This window comes from Misgurnus anguillicaudatus, chromosome 24 (assembly GCF_027580225.2).
Source record: "Misgurnus anguillicaudatus chromosome 24, ASM2758022v2, whole genome shotgun sequence".
Lineage (NCBI taxonomy): Eukaryota > Metazoa > Chordata > Actinopteri > Cypriniformes > Cobitidae > Misgurnus > Misgurnus anguillicaudatus.
The window spans coordinates 42,061,283-42,080,994 of NC_073360.2; the positions used below are offsets into that span (position 1 = coordinate 42,061,283).

General features: G+C 39.7%; 3 protein-coding genes and 1 long non-coding RNA gene across 8 annotated transcripts in view; 1 reads left to right on the forward strand and 3 right to left on the reverse strand.

Moving 5' to 3' along the window:
- The window catches only part of LOC129437097 (uncharacterized), a 524,696-nt gene that overhangs the window by 434,988 nt on the left and 69,996 nt on the right, over nucleotides 1-19,712 (reverse strand). The gene's annotated exons all lie outside the window — the stretch shown is intronic.
- LOC141361396 (uncharacterized) overlaps nucleotides 1-19,712 on the reverse strand; it is a 39,950-nt gene that overhangs the window by 14,227 nt on the left and 6,011 nt on the right. The window lies entirely within an intron of this gene.
- On the forward strand, nucleotides 2,462-4,246 carry LOC129437258 (uncharacterized). Of its 2 annotated transcripts, XM_055195417.2 has the most exons (4): nucleotides 2,462-2,732; nucleotides 2,971-3,064; nucleotides 3,184-3,271; nucleotides 3,401-4,246. In XM_055195417.2, the coding sequence occupies exons 1-4, from the start codon at nucleotides 2,672-2,674 to the stop codon at nucleotides 4,022-4,024; spliced, it is 867 nt and encodes a 288-aa protein (XP_055051392.2). In that variant the 5' UTR covers nucleotides 2,462-2,671; the 3' UTR covers nucleotides 4,025-4,246. The 2 variants fall into 2 exon arrangements, with proteins under 2 accessions (XP_055051392.2, XP_055051393.2); XM_055195418.2 differs by lacking the exon at nucleotides 2,971-3,064 and having other exon boundaries at nucleotides 3,401-4,242.
- LOC129446005 (uncharacterized) lies at nucleotides 6,911-15,323 on the reverse strand. The gene is made up of 7 exons (XR_012367456.1): nucleotides 14,882-15,323; nucleotides 14,662-14,736; nucleotides 14,021-14,175; nucleotides 8,489-8,554; nucleotides 8,277-8,371; nucleotides 8,111-8,210; nucleotides 6,911-7,009 (listed from the first exon to the last, which is right to left on the reverse strand). It is a non-coding gene; the product is annotated as an uncharacterized lncRNA (long non-coding RNA).

Genomic DNA, 19,712 nt, shown 5'->3' on the forward strand with positions numbered 1-19,712 from the left:
ACAAAAAATGCTGTGCACAGCGCCACGCGAAATGGGGTCTCGCGCACCCAACGCGCGCGACCGCCCACTCCGCGTTGACGTCATTTTTGCCGCGCGCACCAACGCGCTCTTGCGGACGCGGCGACCATAAACTAGGTAGCCACGGGTGACGCGACCCACGCCACGGAGCACAACTTCCTCCCCCGAGCACTTTGGAAAGTAATGCTTTGACTCGTTTTAACGCGTTATTAGACGTGACATGTGAACGAACCCTTAAACGTTTAAATCAAAAATCAAACGAATATAAAACAAAGTGAATAAAAATCTTACTGCGGGCCAGATTATGTAATATTTTTTAAATGCGACGCGGGCCACAGAGAGGGGGAGGGCAGGCCGCAAATGGCCCATAGGGCCGGGAGGTTGAGTCCACTGGTTTACATCATAAAAATGACACAATGATAAAACCAAATGTTACAACTCTTAATTTAAAAAAGGAACATTTATTATATATTTTACAAATATTAAAAACAGGTGATAGAACTAGTAAGAAAATTCAGTGCTGCTTAAAATACATAAATAAAATAATTACACCTTTGCACACAGTAGCAGCAACCAAGCAGCATGACAAGGGGAACACGTTATCCATGAAAGTAACCAACTATTTACAACCTATTTAATGCTTAGGTCTAAGTTTTAGTGCACTTAACTTAATCTCTTGTAGAGCAAATGTCTTTCATAAGAAGTCAAGCAAAATGTAAACAGCAATACTGATCCAAAAACAACTTAAACAGAATTGTGAATAACATGCGCATTGCCCCACTTCTGTACCTCACACACCCTAGGCAGTGGTTCTCAATCCTGGTCCTGGAGGCCCACTGCTCTGCACATTTTGTATGTCTCTCTTATCTGATGGACAATAATATCTCTGCTAATGAGCTGATGATTTGAATCAGCTGTGTTAAACAAGGGAGACATACAAAATGTGCAGAGCAGTGGGCCTCCAGGACCTGGATTGAGAACCACTGCCCTAGGGCCATATAATAAATGCGAGGGATAGTTAGTTTGCCTCAGCTCGCTGGAAACGCATAAAACTGAACAAATACATGAGGATTTGTGTTCGGACTTTGGTCAGATAGTAGAGCGCGTGCACGTGAGAGAGGTGCAGTGAGAAAGACATGGATGAGAGAGTGAATGTATGCCTGTTTCTCAATTCCAAGAACGCAAAGAATGGACTTGCGTTCTCGTGGAGATCAGTCTTGCCAGGTGACCTCGGAAGAACCAACTCACAGGGCTCGAAATTGCGACTATTTTGGTCGCATATGCAGTCTGTGCGACCTTAAAATATATTTGGGAGCATTTGTGCGACTGCCCATTTTGTTGTGGTGCGACTTGATTTAGATTGATAATGCATGGCGTGCTGCTGTTCCAGGTTCTGTGTTCTCTCCAACATTGAAACCAATAAAAATTCACCATTAAGTTCTTGCGTTTAATGAAGACCGTAGATTGGCTAATATGAATGCCAATCATTCCTGGCCGTGCTACATTGGTAGGTGAAGCGCAAAAATGTGAAAAAGCGAAGCGCCAGCATGACGAGGAGGAGCCGATTACAGCCTATGTAACTACTGTAATTAATGACGACGATCCGCAAAATAAGACTTGACGTTAAACCTTTCGGAAAGAGTGCCTTAAAGATTTCGAGTGTCTCCGCTATGAAAATGACTCGATGTAACTTACTGTGTTTACTGTAAATCATGTGAAACGGCGTTGGTGGCGGAATCAAACATTCTAAGCGCCAGACCTTGCTTAAACTTGGCGTAAGTGCCAAAAACACAAGACGTGTCGTGACAAATGTGTTCATTATTGATGGAGACACCGACCTGTCTGTCAGAGTGTTTGATAGTGTATGTGCGCATGCGCTGGTGAATGGACATTCGACAAACATCCTTGTGGTCCATGTTGCTGTGGAATACGACAATGCTGATGGTATGTTTTTGTTGTATTTTTTAAAACATTTGCTGCGTCCGAAACCGCCTACTTCATACTATATAGTACGCGAAAAGCAGTAGGCGAAAAGTACCCAGATGACCTACTACTTCCGGTAAGACTTTGCAGTGTGCATACGATGGACGCTTCACTATCCCATGATGCCCCGGTAGAGGAGTAATCCAACGAAGAAGAACAGGCATGCAGCTGTTTTCGCGCTGAAATGGCTGAAAAATGACATGACGACAACGTATTTCACGTGATGTAGCAACATGGCGGATGTAGTACGTCCGAATCTCATTCATACTACCAGGATTCATATTATACAGTACCTACTGTTTTAACGCCAAGTAAGTAGGTACTTCATCTAATTCAGTACCTACTATACAGTATGCGGTTTCGGACGCAGCCATTGCCTATTTAGTAGTAATAGCATCCTGGTAATGCAGTTATCAATACCAATAGCCTTCTATATTAAGGTCACTTTTGTAATGTCCCAATTAATCAGTAGGTGCGTTCCATTCGACCGTAAGTGGACTGAGAAGTGGACTTCGCAGGGTATTCCGCCATCTTAAGTGAGATTCCAATCCGAAGTGAGCGAACATGTTCAGTTCGAAGGGCACTGCGCACGGCATAGGGAATCAGGGAACATCGATACATCACTTAACAGGAAGTGGAGAGCGATAATCACCCAACTGTCTTTGCGCGCATGACGTCATCGCAGTCAGAACGGTCAGTCAGAAGAACTATGGAGGAGTTTACGTATGTGTGTAAGTATTATTTATTTCGTCTTTGTTATACAAATCAGTTTTTTTAACGGTTATTGTTATGAATATGACATACTTTTTATGTTTATAATTTACCTCAGTGAATGCAGCCAGCTTAGCTAGTTTGTGAAGTTAATTGATTTTATTTTAGGTAGTTGTAAAATAGTGCTTAGATACGTGTGTGTGTGTGTGTGTGTGTGTGTGTGTGTGTGTGTGTGTGTTTGTGTGTTTGTGTGCTTAGGGTCTAAAGAACAAACTGTGGAGTTTATCCAATTAAGGAGCCGACACGAGCATCTCTTTACAGGGAAGAGAAATGCAGCAAAATATGGATGGGAGTAGGTTACATAATAAGTGCTATTGATAATTATAGAATATAAAACTACTTATGTGTGCCTTTCTTCATTTCTACTATGACTTGTTTACATATAAATGTACTCATTTCCATATGTTACAGAACAGTGATTCAAAAGATGGGACTAGAGGGCAAGGTATCTGTCCAGCAGGCATCAAGGAAGTGGGAGAACATGAAAAAAAAGTACAAGGTAAGACATTATAATATTAGCTTGTGCGTCCAACTAAGCGGAGTACAATATAATAGTTCTTTTAATCTGTGTTTTAATATATAATATACACTAATTAAAAATAACTATAAACACATGCATTCATTCTAGGAATTGAAGTACCCACCAACTGGGTCAGGAAGAGAAAACGGAGAGGAAACGGCAACCTCGTGGCCATGGTATAATGCCATGGATGAGGCGATTGGTCAGAAGGCATCTATAACACCACCAATAATAATGTCATCCCTACTTTCAAATGAGGACCTGAACATCACTTCACCCACTTTTTTCACCAGCCCACCTCCTATGGCCTCACTAACTAACCCTTCTCCTATGGCCTCGGTCGCTGGCCCTTCTCCTGTGGCCTCGGTCGCTGGCCCTTCTCCTGTGGCCTCGGTCGCTGGCCCTTCTCCTGTGGCCTCGGTCGCTGGCCCTTCTCCTGTGGCCTCGGTCGCTGGCCCTTCTCCTGTGGCCTCGGTCGCTAGCCTTTCTCCTGTGGCCTCGGTCGCTAGCCTTTCTCCTATGACTTCGGTCGCTGGTCCTTCTCCCATGACTTCAGTCGCTGGCCCATCCATCAGATCCAGCATTCCTCCTACCAGGCGAAAAAAACGTGTGGCAACTGAAATTTTAGATTTCCTCCGGGAGGAATCTGCCAAGGAGGAGGAACGAGAGAAACAATTTACTGACTTTAATGAGAGGTTTTTAACTCTCTTTGAGTCTTTTTTGAAAAAATAAGTCCTTGTCTTTAAGGCATTGTTCTCTTTCTATATCTGTTTTTACATTTTGTTTACGTTGTATGTGATTTTTGAGGTTTTTACACAAACAGACGCACAAATGTTTATTCATTCATTTATTTATGGGGAACTGTATGTAGCTGTTCATTATATTTGTTTATGAAAATCTACTGACATGTTTAAAATATAACTGCATAACATTAATTCACATTAAGATAGAGTATGTCAAATAATTAACATTAAATAAAAAATGTATTGGTTCACAGATTCATTCATTCATCCAATCTTCTATATTAAAACATAACAACATTTAATATTATCTAAAAGATGTTTATGAGAACTAAATAACAGAATTTATCAGAATTAGAAATTAAGCAACTATATTCAAACCTTTTTTTAAGCTATTCAAACAAGTAAATTCAAACAGGTAAATATAATTCTCATCCCTTAGTCATAGTCATGGTGTTGCAGGGCAATGTGTCTTTGCACAGGAGCTGAAACCAAGGCTGCAAGCTGATCTCTTGTGGCTGATCCTCTACTTTCTGCCACATGATGTGATGGTCTGGTAGGCTCCATCAGCTCATCCACAATATCTCCAACTCCAAGGCAGATGTTATGCAGCATTGTACAGGCAACTACCACTTTTGGGACAACCAACTGATCCAAAGGAAGAGCCTGAAGAAAGATGGCTCTCCAACGACACTTCATCCTGCCAAAAGATGTCTCAATAATGCACCTTGCCCTGGAATGGTGTCTATTGAACCGGGCCTGCACTGGTCCCTGGAGTGGTTCCCTGTAAGGTGTTATGATTCTGATGGGATTGTCAATGCAGGGATATCCACCATCACCTAACAAAAAGTGTCCACGGGGTGGGTATGCCGCAAGCTGGTAAATGGGGCTGCACCGCAGGACTCGGGCATCATGTGTTGATCCAGGATATCCACAGAACACATCAATAAACCTGCCAGTGTGGTCACAGATTGCTTGTAATACAACAGAATGAAAAAGTTTCCTGTTGAAATAGCAGTTGGCATCTCTCACCGGGGCTTTTATGCGTATATGGCAACCATCTATTGCACCCAAAGCCCCCAGGAAAGCATTGTGATTTGCCAACCTGGCAAACCCTTCACTTACTGCCATCCTTGCATCTTCTGTGGATGGGAGTTTTATTATATTGCCTCTGTGGTGCAGGAGGGACCCAAGTACCTCTCTTACTGAGCGGAAGACTGTGGTTTTGGGTATAGAGAACGCCCGGCAGACAACTCTGTAGGAGGTACCGCTAGCCAACCAGAATATAAATATCAGCACCTTTATGGTTTGCCCCCAACCATGGTGTCGATCCTCGTGAAGCATGCTCAAGAGTGCATTCAGGGATTCACGACTAAGGCGATAATCTGGTCTGGTGTCATTTTCTTCATCAAAAAACAAACGAAGCACTGGCACAGTAGGGTTCATTTGAATGTAGGCTGCAGGATTTACATCCTACAAAATTAGATGCAGGGCCACACATTAATCAATTGTAATAAACTTGTGACATCATTCCATTTAGAATTACTGATATAAATGTATATGGTTATATGCATATGTTTATTAACTTGGCTATATTGTGTAAATTTTTTTTTAGAGATATAGTGCCAGAAACCATATAAAAAGTGGGTTTATGTTAAATTATTATCAATTAATTAGAAACCATTTTAAAAAGTGAATTTGTTAAATTATTATCAATTAATAATTAAATAATACTACTTTAACATAAAGCCACTTCTTATATTGTTTCTGGCAATAAAACAATTATTCATATACCTTTTTCACTGTGCTAAACTAGCAGTTACAAATCTGTCCAGAAGGTTGCGCTAGTTGCTTAACTCACCCGTTCAAAAGTTATGGCCAGAAGCAGTCTCTTACGAAGTAGTCGTCGCCTTCGCTGTCTTCTTTTATATTCATTACGGACAGTGTTGGGGGTAACGAGTTACAAAGTAACGGATTACAGTAACTACATTACTTTTTTGGGTAACGAAGTAAAGTAACGCATTACACTAATAATATTGGTAACTACACTACTTTACTAGACTATAGGAACGCGCTTTCCTGCGTTACCCAAGCAGTGTTTGCCTGGGTGTAAAGTTCTGTCTATTTAAGTGGTGCGTGCATGCGTGTCAATGTACGTGTGCCGTTGCCATAGAGATTGATTTGACGGAGCTGCTGGTGCAAAGGGGAGCGGGAAATGAAGACGGAGGGTTTCAGACACTGGGGCGATATTCACATAACTTTCAGCGTATTGCTCGAAAGGACAAAAATATTCGTGTGAAATGCACACTATGCCCACACGACAAGTGTCTTTCAACTGCTGACAACGCGATGAGCAACCTGTCTGAGCATTTGTAAGCCCAGCATGGCAATACAACACTTGTGGCGAAAGATCCTGCTTAACTTACCGGTCAGGGATCGAGAGGTCCGAACCCGAAGACGGAATTAGGTAATGAACCTCCCCAGCGGGCATTTGATGTCAATTTAACATCAATTTGACATCAAACATCGACGTCAAAATTACGTCACAGAATAGGTCAAAAATGAAAGTCATTTTGACGTCAAAGTGTCGATGTCAATTTGATGTCAAGATTTTGACCTCTGCTGATGTCATTTTGATGTCAATTCTACATCTATTTGACATCAGGATGTTATGATGTTGATGTCGTTTTAATGCTATTTTGATATTCCAGCCAGCATTTTAACGTTGATTCACCATTGAAATTTATCTTTTATAGATAAAAACACATTCTTTCAAACAGTTTCCAGTTAGTAGTGCAAAAGTGGAATATTCCAAATATAGAGTAAAATCATAAAATAAGAAAACAAAATCATGTTTAAAAGTCATTTTATTTATAACTGCAAATATGAATTTTGTTGTTGGTTTACTTGACAGTCTTTTTATGGCCACCACCACCCATCCATTCTGGCTCATGCACTTAAAATATGATGACAGCATCTAAAAAGGAAAAACAAACCACATGTTATTTTGTTGTCAAAAATGCTGTTTTTTAGCCCATGCATATTTTTTTTTATTGCACATTAAGGCAAGATGTGTGGGTAACTAATGTTCATTAGTTAACATTAGTTCTGGTATTAACTAACATGAACAAACCATGAGCAATACAGTTTTTACAGTATTTATTATTTTTTGTTAATGTTAGTTAATAGAAATAAAGCTGTTCATTGTTTGTTCATGTTAGTTCACAGTGCATTAACTAACGTTAACCAAATTTTAATAAAGTATTAGTAATTGTTTAAATTAACATTAATAAAGATTAATAAATGCTGTATGATTGCAGTTCATCATTAATTCATGTTAACTAATGTAGTTAACTAACATTAACTAATGAACATTATTTTAAAGTGTTACCGATGTGTGTCTGACTAAAAACACAGCATAACTGTCTCATGAAGGAAGAAAGCTGTTGTGTTTACAAATGTGACAATGAGCTTTAATTAAGATAATCTACAGTGCATTCAGAAAGTATTAACACCCCCTTCACTTTTCAATGTTGTTATGTTGTTGCATGATACTTCAATTGTTTACATTTTTTTCTAAAAAAATTGATTTTTAAAACGTTTGCAAATGTATGAAAAAAGAAAAACTGAAATATAATTTTTACATTATACATATTCAGACCCTTTGCAACAATACCTGGAATTTAGCTCAGGTGTCTCCTATTGGTCTTGATGTTTCTACACCTTAAAGGGTTCTGATGAACACAAAGATATTTTGAGGAATGTCTGTAACCAAACTGACCAGAAGCACCATTGACTTCCATAGCAGGATAAAAGAATACTATGGAAGTGAATGGTGCTTCTGAACGGTTTGGTTACAAACAAATCCAGGTGTTGCAAAGTTTGCTGCATCCTACCCAAAAAGACCTGAGGCTGTAACTGCTGTTTCAAAAAGTACAGAGTAAAGGGTCTGAATACTTGGGTGATATTGACTTTATATTTTTACAGCCCCAAATTTAGATGCTAAACAAAGCAAACATTGACTGTTTGCCTTATGTGTGGGTCAAACAGCCTCTTGTGCAGTCATGCAGTCACTTACCAATGAAAGCTAAGATGGACTCCAGACCTTCTGGACTGTCTGTGAGAGACTTCAAACTCAAACCAGACCAGCAAGGCATCACATTGGCAGACACCCCTACCTGATCAAAAAATTTTGATTAGGAGATGTTCTTGTCCTATTTTTAATACACATTTTACAAACTTACCACAGATAATCTAGCACAGCAAAGACTTATAAAACAGCATCTTCCTAAATCTCCTCTTCAGGCTCATCTTGGCTATCATGGCATTTAATAAAGTCCTTAAAAAAACATATTTCATTAGTACAGAAACATACAAAAAACTGGCCCAAGTACAACTATTAAAAATAAAGAATTTTTCCATTTTTTGTCACGGGACACCATTATTATTTACTTACTTTTTGAGGGGTACAGATTTTGGGATCTGGAAAGACACGACTTCACCAAGTTGCACAGTGATCTGCCTACAATAAAACACATAATAAAATAAAAAACAAGTCATAGCCCCTTTTAACATAAATTGAGAAATACAAAACACTGCATCTAAATTATTAGGATAACTAGAATTTGATCTGAATACAATCCAAAACAAGTACAAAATATATTGTAAGGCTCCATTACAACATGGTAGCTTGGTGGTGAATGGTTGATGGTAACTTTAAATTTATAACTCATGGACATAGCCATCATTTCAAAAGTGATGATTAGAGCCATAATACATATGGTAAAGTGCGGCCTGTGGTGGTGAAGTGCGGCCTGCGGTTGGCTTGAATTGATTTTGCCAAGTGGTTGATGTCCTCAGGGCAACATATTGTGTTGACCCAAGGACAACATTTTTCTAAATCAAACCTAAACCCACCTCAAACCCCAACCCTAACCAAACCCTAAAATCAGATGGACATGATAAGTGAAAAACAATGGTCTAGAAACAGCTAATCCTGGTTGTAAGCTTAAACTTAAAACTAACTGTAAACTTATTTCTGAAATCTGATTGGTTGATTGAAATGTTGTCCCAAGGTCAACATAATGTTGCCCTGAGAACATCAACCACTTGGCAAAATCAGGAGAGCCCTGCGGTTGCGTGCACGTCACAAACTATGAAAAAATATAAAGTACATTCTCCCCCAGCGAGATATCTTCATGTTTGTGTGAACGCAAACAGCCAGCAGATTCAGAGTTAGAGCGCTATTTGAAACTGATATCAGTGATGACCCGCTAGCTTTCGAGCAGAACAAAGGCAAAATATTCTTTCTTGGTCACTCAAGGTTGTGAAAAAGTATCAATCTCCGCTACCCGTACACCATCAGAACATGTTTTTAGTGCTGCTGGAAGCATTATAACCCCAATAAGGTTTCTCACTTTTTGTTTCATGGATTGAAGTGCTACAATAAACACACACATAGGCGCCAATCCCGTGGGTGCTCAGAAGCTCGGCTCTAGCACCCAGCAAAATGGCAAAGCACATATGCTCAGTTTATTCACATTAAAATGTACGGTTTTCCCTGATCGCAACTTTAGTTAGCGTGTAATCTTGCTGTTTGAGCTAAGGTATTATTTATGCTCTAAGTTCACTGCCAAGCAATATATTCCCCTTTCAAACTGTCATGGAGTGACTTTTATCGGCGGAACGAAAAGGGCGAAGATCCTTCCGCCCGCATGAGTTTTAATGAAACACCAGGTCGGTTCCGGCCAACTCCGGGCAAACAAATCGAGGATTAGAAGGATCAGGTGTGTTAAGCAAGTGTGGCGATCGATGATTGGGCTTTGAAGAGGAGAGGAGGCCCATAAAAAGGGCGTGAAAGAAACTGAAGGAGAGCAGTTGTTCCACGAGTTCGCTTTGGGAGCCCGCTGGATTGTTGTGAAAGGGGGCGTGTGAGGGCAAGCCGGAAAAACGAAACGAAGAGTAAAGACGAGCATCTGGATGAAGGAAGGCAATGGGAGATGAAAAGTAGCCTTCAACGAAGAAGTGAAAAGCCACATTTGTTCCGGCGTTCGCGGAAGAGCGAAGCGGAGAAACCACGGGGGCTGAAAAGATGCGTCTGGGTGCTCGTTTTCCGTCGATCGCTGTGTGTGAAGCGGAGGTCTATGGTGTGTTTGGAGAGACATCTTTTGGGTGGATTTGTAGGCTGGGCGAAAACAAGACGGGAGAATTGGGCTGAAATAGAGACGAAGATAAGTGCTGAACTCATTTATACTGCAGTGATGCGCTGTTGATTCTACTGTGTATGTTGAAGGAATCTTATATGTCAAAAGGATGGAGTAGTCTGCATAAACAAGGCCCTGGATGGTTGGGACATCTGTAAAGAAAAAGGGAAGAAGGAGTTAAAGCAACAGTGCGATACATTGAAGTTTGTCTTGTTATCACTCTGTCACTTGCAATATATTAACCATAGTGTCCTCTTAGTTTGTCTTTGTTCCCTGATTGAGTGTGTTAGCCCCCAGCTTGTTGTGAAAATTCATTGACACATTGGAGTCGGCCGAGGAAGGGAAGGGCTTAAGTAGTCGTGGCCTTGACGTTTACATATGGTTGTCTTCTGCCTTAGTCATCGAACGATACAGGACTCTGAACATGGCCCAACGGGTGACCCTGACCTTCATCACCGTGAGTGCGTGGAGTGCGGTGGGTGATTATTTTGTGAGAGTGTACACTTGGATTTTTGGAGTGCTGTGTATTGTCAGTGTTGTCAGCGATCACTTCCCAGGCTGAAGAAAGAGACCCGTTTCCGAAGAGCAGAGTGGTGGCATTGGACAGCTGTCTTTTATTCCTATACGACTGGGACCGATTCAACTCCCACCCGCCTGTGGTGGCGCCTCGATTGTAGCAAGTAAGGCTGGACTGTGAACATTGTGTTCGACATCTGCAGAGGGAGAGCTTGTATCTATCTATTTGTGGTGGGGGAAAAGTGTACTTACTGTTGTTGTGTATAACTATACACGTGTCGAGTTTCCAGATGTCAATCTATGTCCATATCTTCTGCCTGGTTGTCTGAAAGAAAGTTAAGGTGAAGTGGCTGGCCGCGCTCTTGTAGCACGCTGTACCGTACGACCCCCACCTCCATCTACCTACCTCTGTGACCCCCATCTAGTGGGTGCGTTTGTCTAAACAACAAAGCCGCCTCACCCGGTGCCTCTATCTGCCCCTTTCCTGCCTGAAGCTAAGAGGTGGTGTAATCCTCCTTGCATGTACCTTGAAGTATTGTTATTGTCGAAGAGATTGTGTGTCTTTGCTGCCAGCCTGCAGGTCCGAGCCAAGGGCTCTGTGTCGTCGTGGGATTGTGTTATCCTATGCCCTGAAGTCAGCGCCTAAGTGGTCGTCGTAAGTCTGTCCAAGAGAGGAAGACTAGAAGTCGTTGTGTGCCTATACGTCTGCTCCAACCACCAGAGTGTCAAGAAGGATAAGCCTTGTACATCCGCCCATTCCCTTGCCAGTAAGTTCAAGTTGCAAAGCTACTTATCAGTGTACCCACCTGTATACCTCCCTGTATGCCTAAAAGCTAAAAGCCCAGTATACTTACCTGTATACTCCCCTGTGTACGCCCAAAGCTACCTACCAGTGTAGCCACCTGTATACTCCCCTGTGTACGCCCAAAGCTACTTACCAGTGTACCCACCCATATACCTCCCTGTACGCCTAAAGCCCAGTGTACTTACCTGTATACTCCCCTGTGTACGCCTAAAGCTACCTACCAGTGTAGACACCTGTATACTCCCCTGTGTATGCCCAAAGCTACTTACCAGTGTACCCACCCATATACCTCCCTGTACGCCTAAAGACCAGTGTACTTACCTGTATACTCCCCTGTGTACGCCCAAAGCTACCTACCAGTGTAGCCACCTGTATACTCACCTGTGTACGCCCAAAGCTACTTACCAGTGTACCCACCCGTATACCTCCCTGTACGCCTAAAGCCCAGTGTACTTACCTGTATACTCCCCCGTGTACACCCAAAGCTACTTAACAGTGTACGCACCTGTATACCTCCTTGCACGCCCAAAGCTACTCACCATTGTACGTACCTGTATACCTCCCTCTACGCCTAGAGCTACTCACCTGTATACCTCCCTGTACGCCTGAAGCTGCAAGCCCAGTGTACTTACCTGCTTACTTACCAGTGTACTTACCTGTATCTATTAAGGGTGTCATGATTTCGATTTTAAATCGAAATCGATCGAAATTAAGTTACAACCTCGAACTTCGAATTAAAAAATGGGATCGTCGATGCTGCCACGCCCCATGTCACGTCCGGTCGGCTTGCCAAGCGGGGAAAATAATCCTCTCAGAAGTGCCTTTAAAAACATTTATCCAGCGGAACGCAATTTATATTTTAAACACGAGGGATGTATTGCTACAACTGCATATTATAAACAGGATTACTACCTAGTGATCTGCCTTCGGACAGAGCGCAGGCCTCTGCACGTGCACAAGAGAGCCGCCAAGATGCAGCCGGTTATATTTTAAGCAAAAGGTATAGTTTGCTTCAGCTCGCATGAAACGCATAAAACTGAACAAATAGGTAAGAATTATTACTTTAGTTTATGTTTAGACTTTGGACAGATGTGAGAGCACGTGCAAGTGAGAGAGAGAAGCGCAGCTGCTTATGACGCACCGGTTTTATTTCAGATAATAGGAGTCCAAGACGCGCGCATTAAGTCTATCTGCGTGCAAGAAAGAATTCTCTCTCTACAAGCTCTCTTGCGTGAAGTAAAGCCCACAAACCCCCCATGCGAGGAAAAGCACGCAATGTGCATGTTAAAGTGAAACTATAATAATAATAATAAAGGCATATAATTTTTTGTCTTTAAAAAAACATTTAAAAATCGAGAATTGAATTGAATCACGACATCAGAATCGAAAATGTAATCGAATCGAGGATTTGGAGAATCGTGACACCCCTAGTATCTATCCTTCTGAGCTCAGGAAAAGAGGCTAGAAACGTTCACTTGTAGTTCACCTGTGAGACGCAAAGAGAGGAAGCTGGGAAGACTTACCTGTAGTTCACGTGGAGACGAAGAGAGAGGGAAAGTCAGGAAGACTTACCTGCAGTCCACGTGAAGAGTCAGAAGTGACTCGGATCACTGTTCCCTCAGTTCCAGAAAGCTCTCCATTTTTAGAACCCTTTCCCTTTTCCCTGTTTTTAATTAAATAAAGACTGTTAAATTTGATTCCTCTTGTCTGTTTGGTCATTGGGGCATTTTGGGACGTCCTCGGGGTGGAAACAGAAGGAGGAGCATGACCCGCGACAGGGGCGGTCCGCTCTGCTCCCACCTGTGACAAAATCCTACAGCGAACGGCCAGTTTGTACTACAGCCCTCTACTTCCAAGTTGAATGATGAGCTTTGACTAACCTCTGCCCACAGGAACACGTCAGGCGTCAGCTAAGCTCAAATGGCTCAGGCTGCACAATTAATTACACACGATTGTCACGCGCATTTCGTCAGTAAAGCCAGTTCCTTGATAAGTAATAAATCACCATCAGCTACTTTCATATGAAGCGCCATTTACTACACAGACCCGTACTTTACTGACAAAAGGGGAAATCATTGCCGATTATGAATGCGATATTTATTTCCCCTTTTGTCAGTGAACTATGGCTCTGTGTAGTAAATGGCGCTCCATCTGAAAGCAGCTGATGGCGATTTATTACTTATCAAGAAACCAGCTTTACTGACGAGATGCGCGTGACAATCACGTGCCATTAATCGTGCAGCCCTAGCTCTGGCTAAGCTAAGCTGCTGTCGAAACACACTAAACAAACTACACAAGCAGAACTCGTTACATAATTCTGAAGGAGGGACTTCATAGAACAAGGAAGACATCAGCCCGTTTTGAGGACAGTGAAAACAGCGCTATACAGTAAATTGTGTGAAAAATATTGTTTTTTTTTACACACAAAACATGAACACAATCAAAAACACAGAAAAAACATTACCTTTAACTTTACAATTCGCATCTAAAATCACACGAAAACGTGACTGCACTGCTTTCCAACTCTTCAAAGCTTTTGAACGCTCCAGAGCACCTGCCGTTGCTAAGTAAAGCTGGAGGTTGTGATGAGCACCCACCGGTGGAAAAAGAAATTGCCGCCTATGAACACACGTTTGTTAAGAAACATCATATATGATCTTTGTTTATATTTTTTATTTTCAATATATATATAAAAAAGATATACACCTCACACAAACACATTATATAAACCACCGCACCACAGTGGTGAATTGGTGCATTACCATGGCGGTGGTAAAATACTGTCACAGCCATAATAAAGATAAGACAGAAAGAAATGCTGTTATGTACACAACCACAAAGATCCATTTTGTCTGTCAATATGAAGCCTCTTTAAAACTTGCATCAACATCCACTCTGAACTATGAATTAACTTCTGTGTCTGTCTATTGAAAACAAAGGGTCTGAAACATGTATATACTATAGAGGGAATAGTGACATAAAGAAGAAATTAAGTGCTGTGCTGAACAGTGACCATTGCATACTGAATTATTTTCTTATATTTTCCTTATGACAATGATAAACCAGTACTGAGAAACAAGTAGCAGGTGTTTTTAAAAAGCTCACCTGTGAAGTTTCTTATGTTTGTGTGTCATCACGTTTCTGACCTGACAACCCTTGCTGTCTGTTTCTTGTTCAATCCTGACAAAATAAAAAAGTAAAATTTGTGCAATAGTAAAAGATAATTCTATAAATGATGACCTTTATCAGAATGTAATGCATACACTTGCATAATGCATTTAAGTATATACTGTAAAATATCAGGGTTAACATGTCACAACGTTACCTGATCCAGATAGATGTAATGGCTGTTGATGCATTAAAATCTCAGCATTGACAAGATCACCATCACTATGTTTAATTTGAAGGGCTCTGATAACAAAGACATTACAAAAGATTTATAAAAATACACTGAAAACAAGAGCACATTTATATATAACAAATATTTTCAAGTTCCATTAAACGTGCTAATTATTCATCAAGAGAAGTAAGCAAAATAACACCATTACACTTCATTTCAATTCAAATAGCACATGCCAAAAACTTACACTGCTTGACTTTTTCTTACAAAGGAGTTAAGAGTCTATTTTCTGCTTTAAATCATGAATACAGCGCGAGCGACCGCAGGTACAAGCATAAGCGTGTGACGTAACGTGTGATTGCCTGATAAATGCAGTTATTGCAAATCCGCGAGCCATAAAACACCAACATATCATCTAACTTTAAGTATAAACACTTAATCAGTAACAGAGATGTATAAAGTACTAGGGACCTAGACTTGAGTAAAAGTACAAGTGCTCTATCAAAAAAGTGACTTGAATAGAAGTTGAAGTGCTCTTTAGGCACAGCACTTAAAGGGATACTTTACCAATTTAGCATTCAGCTTTGTATCTGTAGAAACCCGGCAGTATTACTGAATGACCATGTTTCCCTCGCTCATTTCCCCCTGAGAGGAGAGATATCTGCATTTTGGTTCTGCAAAAAAGTCCTCCGATGATGTAATATGACGATTTTTGCATCATCGGAGGACTTTTTGCAGAACCAAAATGCAGATATCTCTCCTCTCAGGGGGAAATGATGGAGGGAAACATGGTCATTCAGTAATACTGCCGGGTTTCTACAGATACAAAGCTGAATGCTAAATCGGTGAAGTATCCCTTTAAGTGGAAGTACTAAAGTATTAAACATGTTTTGTACTTAAGTATTGCAAGTAGTTTATTTCAAAATATACTACTCAAGTACTGAAAGTAAAAGTACAAGTATTGTGTAATATAGTTATTAAAGAAAACAGTCAAAAGTTTGAATATAATATTGTTTATATTATTTCAAATGTTTAAGCTAAATGACACTCGCGCATTCTCTCTCTCTCTCTCTCTCTCTCTGTCTTTCTCGCGCACTTTGGTTCTCTCCTCGCTTCACATTTGTCCACAACCCCGGCTCATATTTGTGAGTAAGAGGGAGGGAGGGGTCCGCCCTTCACTATCTCCGATTGGTTTAGACCACCGTGTGTGTGTTTAATGTGTATCACCGCTCCGGCAGTGATAATGTGGGTTTGGAATGATTCGTAACATTTGAGTGTAACGAGTAACTATGCAGCACATAAAAAATGTATCGAAGTAAAAGTATTAAACTCATCGAAAATATGTACTGAAGTAAAAGTGGAAGTAGGAGAAAAAAATAATACTTCAGTAAAGTACAGATACTGTCTTTTAGTACTTAAGTACAGTAGTGAAGTAGTTCTACTTCGTTACTATACATCTCTGATCAGTAACACGAAATTAAGCAAGCAGCATTAATTAACTGACCGCACTCATCCAGCTGCCGTGCTGCTCCTCTTTACAAATGACTCTGACAGAGGTGTCTGTGGCGCCTGTAAGACCTCTCGGATAAACTGACTGAATCAACGCTTTTCTACCGAACAGTTGTCCAAAAAGCCATTACATTTATGTGCTTTTCTGAAGCAATAAACAACAATGTGGTTAAGTTGATAACACCCGATATAATATTAATTGATTAATATTCATATTACAATCATATTAATGTAACCGTAGTCCAATTTCGGCGGGAACATCCGGTGGAATAGCGAATCAATCAACCATTATAACGGATACGTTCACAACTTACAGAAAAACACAATTAATTGGCATCGTGCTTTTTGTCATACAACATTTTATGTGTGAATAAAATTATGTTAGGCGTTTAAACATTGACTTATTGACTTGATATTTCCTTACCTCGATGCACTTCTCGATGATCACGCAGACAGCCGTTAAACTCTCCAGTATCGTGTAATCTCGCGAGATTACCTCGCTTCTTTTTTGTCAGGATCAAACATTCCAAACTGACTTGTATGAATGAAACATATAAACGTCCTGATGTTATTTTATTATTAATGGTATTCTTCAAATTTATATTTAAAATTTTATATTTTAGTCTTAGACACTGTGATGAAAATATAATAATAATAAAAAACATTAATAGTTTATTTGCACGTGTTTATTACATTTTTAACTCTCCCCATTACAACTTTTAAGATGTTAAAAATGAGTCGCATTGATTTACAATGAATAATAAATATACTTTTTCAGACATTGTTTTGACATAAATTTAACATCAATTTGACATCTTATTTCCTGACATCAAATCAACATCAATTTAATGTCAATGATATTGACCTGAGATATAGGGACAACAAAAAACATGTCAGTTTGATACCTTTGTTGGGCCTCTTTACAACCACAAGGAAATAAATACAAAATATAATGAAAATATGCATATTCATGCACGTCATACATGGTGGTCAAAATCTTGACTCTTTGTTGATGTCAAATTGACGTCAAGGTGCCCGCTGGGTCAATCGAGTCAGAGCCAGAGCATAATTCTTTTAAAGAAATTATTTGAACGTAACCCGAACAGCAATGTCGCGTGCGCTCAATTTATAGAAAAAAGCCAGGAGTCAGGACCGCTGTTTTCTTCATAATCTTACTTCCAAATCTAATCCTATAAACTTTTCGGTGTTTGATGTATCACTGTTACCGCCCTGCCAGACTGTCTTAAATAGAGAAATAAGTTAATTCCTTGATTTGCGTTGTTGATTCGTTTATAAATAATTCCCCCAAGGGTTTAGCTTATGCGCAAAAAGCATTAAAACGAATAGAACGTGATGATTACGTCTTTCTTTGGTGAAAAAATAATAAAATAAATAAGCCTATATGAAATGTGTTTCCCTTAAATAATTAGCAAATTAACAAAACGAATTCAAAAGTAGCCTATATGAGTTTATTTATTGTGTGACGCGCTCCCAAACCGATGCAGCACAAAACACTTTTTACCTATTTAAAAAAGCACAATGTTTTGTTATTATTGCGAGTGTAACTTTACATAAATAAATTTACACATTACAGTTGTGAATGTTGTTTTACTTTTATTTGTATGACCATAATTTAAGGTAATTTAAGGTAATGCAAAATGCGCGTGGGTTTACACAGGGCAGCGAGAAAGAGACATTAAACTTTAAACATTTAACATTCTACTTGAGTTTTTTTGGACATCCCTTTGGAATCACTGCAATCATATCATCAATTTATAAGGTAATAATAAATATAAGCGCAGCGCTTATGAGTGTTCAAACACTGCTGAACGCTCAGCTGTCAATCAGCCGACCCTCACAAAGTTTCACATTAAATGATAATATATTTGAACAAGCATGGTCCTGTGCTTATTTCTGTCAATGTTCTGCATGAAGATCTTTAAAGGTTTCTACTTACATCACGATTTGCGGTGCGGCCGGTCGCAGTCTTTATGTAAAACGGGTATGAAATAAATTGATGCTGATGTCGGATAACGGGTCAACTGTTATTTTAATCGCGCGGATGCGGGTTATCAAACAGGACTGTGCATGACTCGTATAAGGAAAATGGAATGACAACATGAAAATTATAAAATAGCCTACATGTTTATATTCTGTATGAAACCACCATGGGCGCTAAACTTGCGGTGTTAAAGGGACAGTTCACCCAAAAATAAATTATACATTTTGTTACAAACCTGTTATCTTTGTTCTGATAAACACGAAGCAACATATTTTGAGAAATGTTAATAACCAAACCAAGCATGAGCCCCATTCACTTCTAAAGTAGGAAAAAATAATACTATGGAAGTGAATGGGGCTCATGAATGGTTTGGTTACAAACATTCCTCAAAATATTTTCATTCATGTTCACCAGAACAAAGACATTTATACAGGTTTGTAACAACATGAGAGTTACAAACCTGATTTACAAATAAATTATACAGAATTTTAATTTTTGGGCAAACTATAAATCCGATGGTGTCAAAAATTAGGGTGCACCTAACTTTTGTGCTGGTGCACCTAAGAAAAAATGTTAGGCGCACCAGTGCAACCAGTGCAAAAAGTTAGTCTAGAGCCCTGGCCGGTCATTTAAAGTAGTCACTCATCATCAGCCGACCTCGCCTAAACCATGTCCATGTATCTATGTGGTAAATTAAGAAAAAGGAAAGTAAAGTAATAAGTAGTGAAGTTACTTTTCAAATGCAGTAACTAGTAAAGTAATCTCATTACAATTTTAAGAAGTAACTAGTAACTAGTAACTAATTACATTTTTTGAGTAACTACCCCAACACTGATTACGGATTATAAATAGGTATGATAAAGCAAAAGCGACGAGAAGCAGATGAGGCTCTGCCATTTTTCTTTATTTACCACAGACTGTCTGTGCGCGGGATGAAGGCGCACGAGAGCACTATGCAATTATATGACCATTGATTAAAAAGTTTGTAATAAAAACACATACATACACATAAACCAAATAAAAGTTTATTTTCATATTTGCATGACAGTTACAGCAGGGCTTCATTTCTGTTAATAGTCAAGTAATAGCAGCAATATAGTTAATTAAAGTGTACAATTATAAACATACGTTTTTCATGACATACTCAAAGTTTTTTTATTGTATAGTGTACATATTTTAAATGTGATAGTAAATAAAAATTAAAATATGAATGTAGTCCTATATTTATTTATGTTATATCAATCTGCGCGACCCCGTCGTTGACTTTCTTTGATGACGTTTGTAGGGCGTTCCAAATGAGCGGTT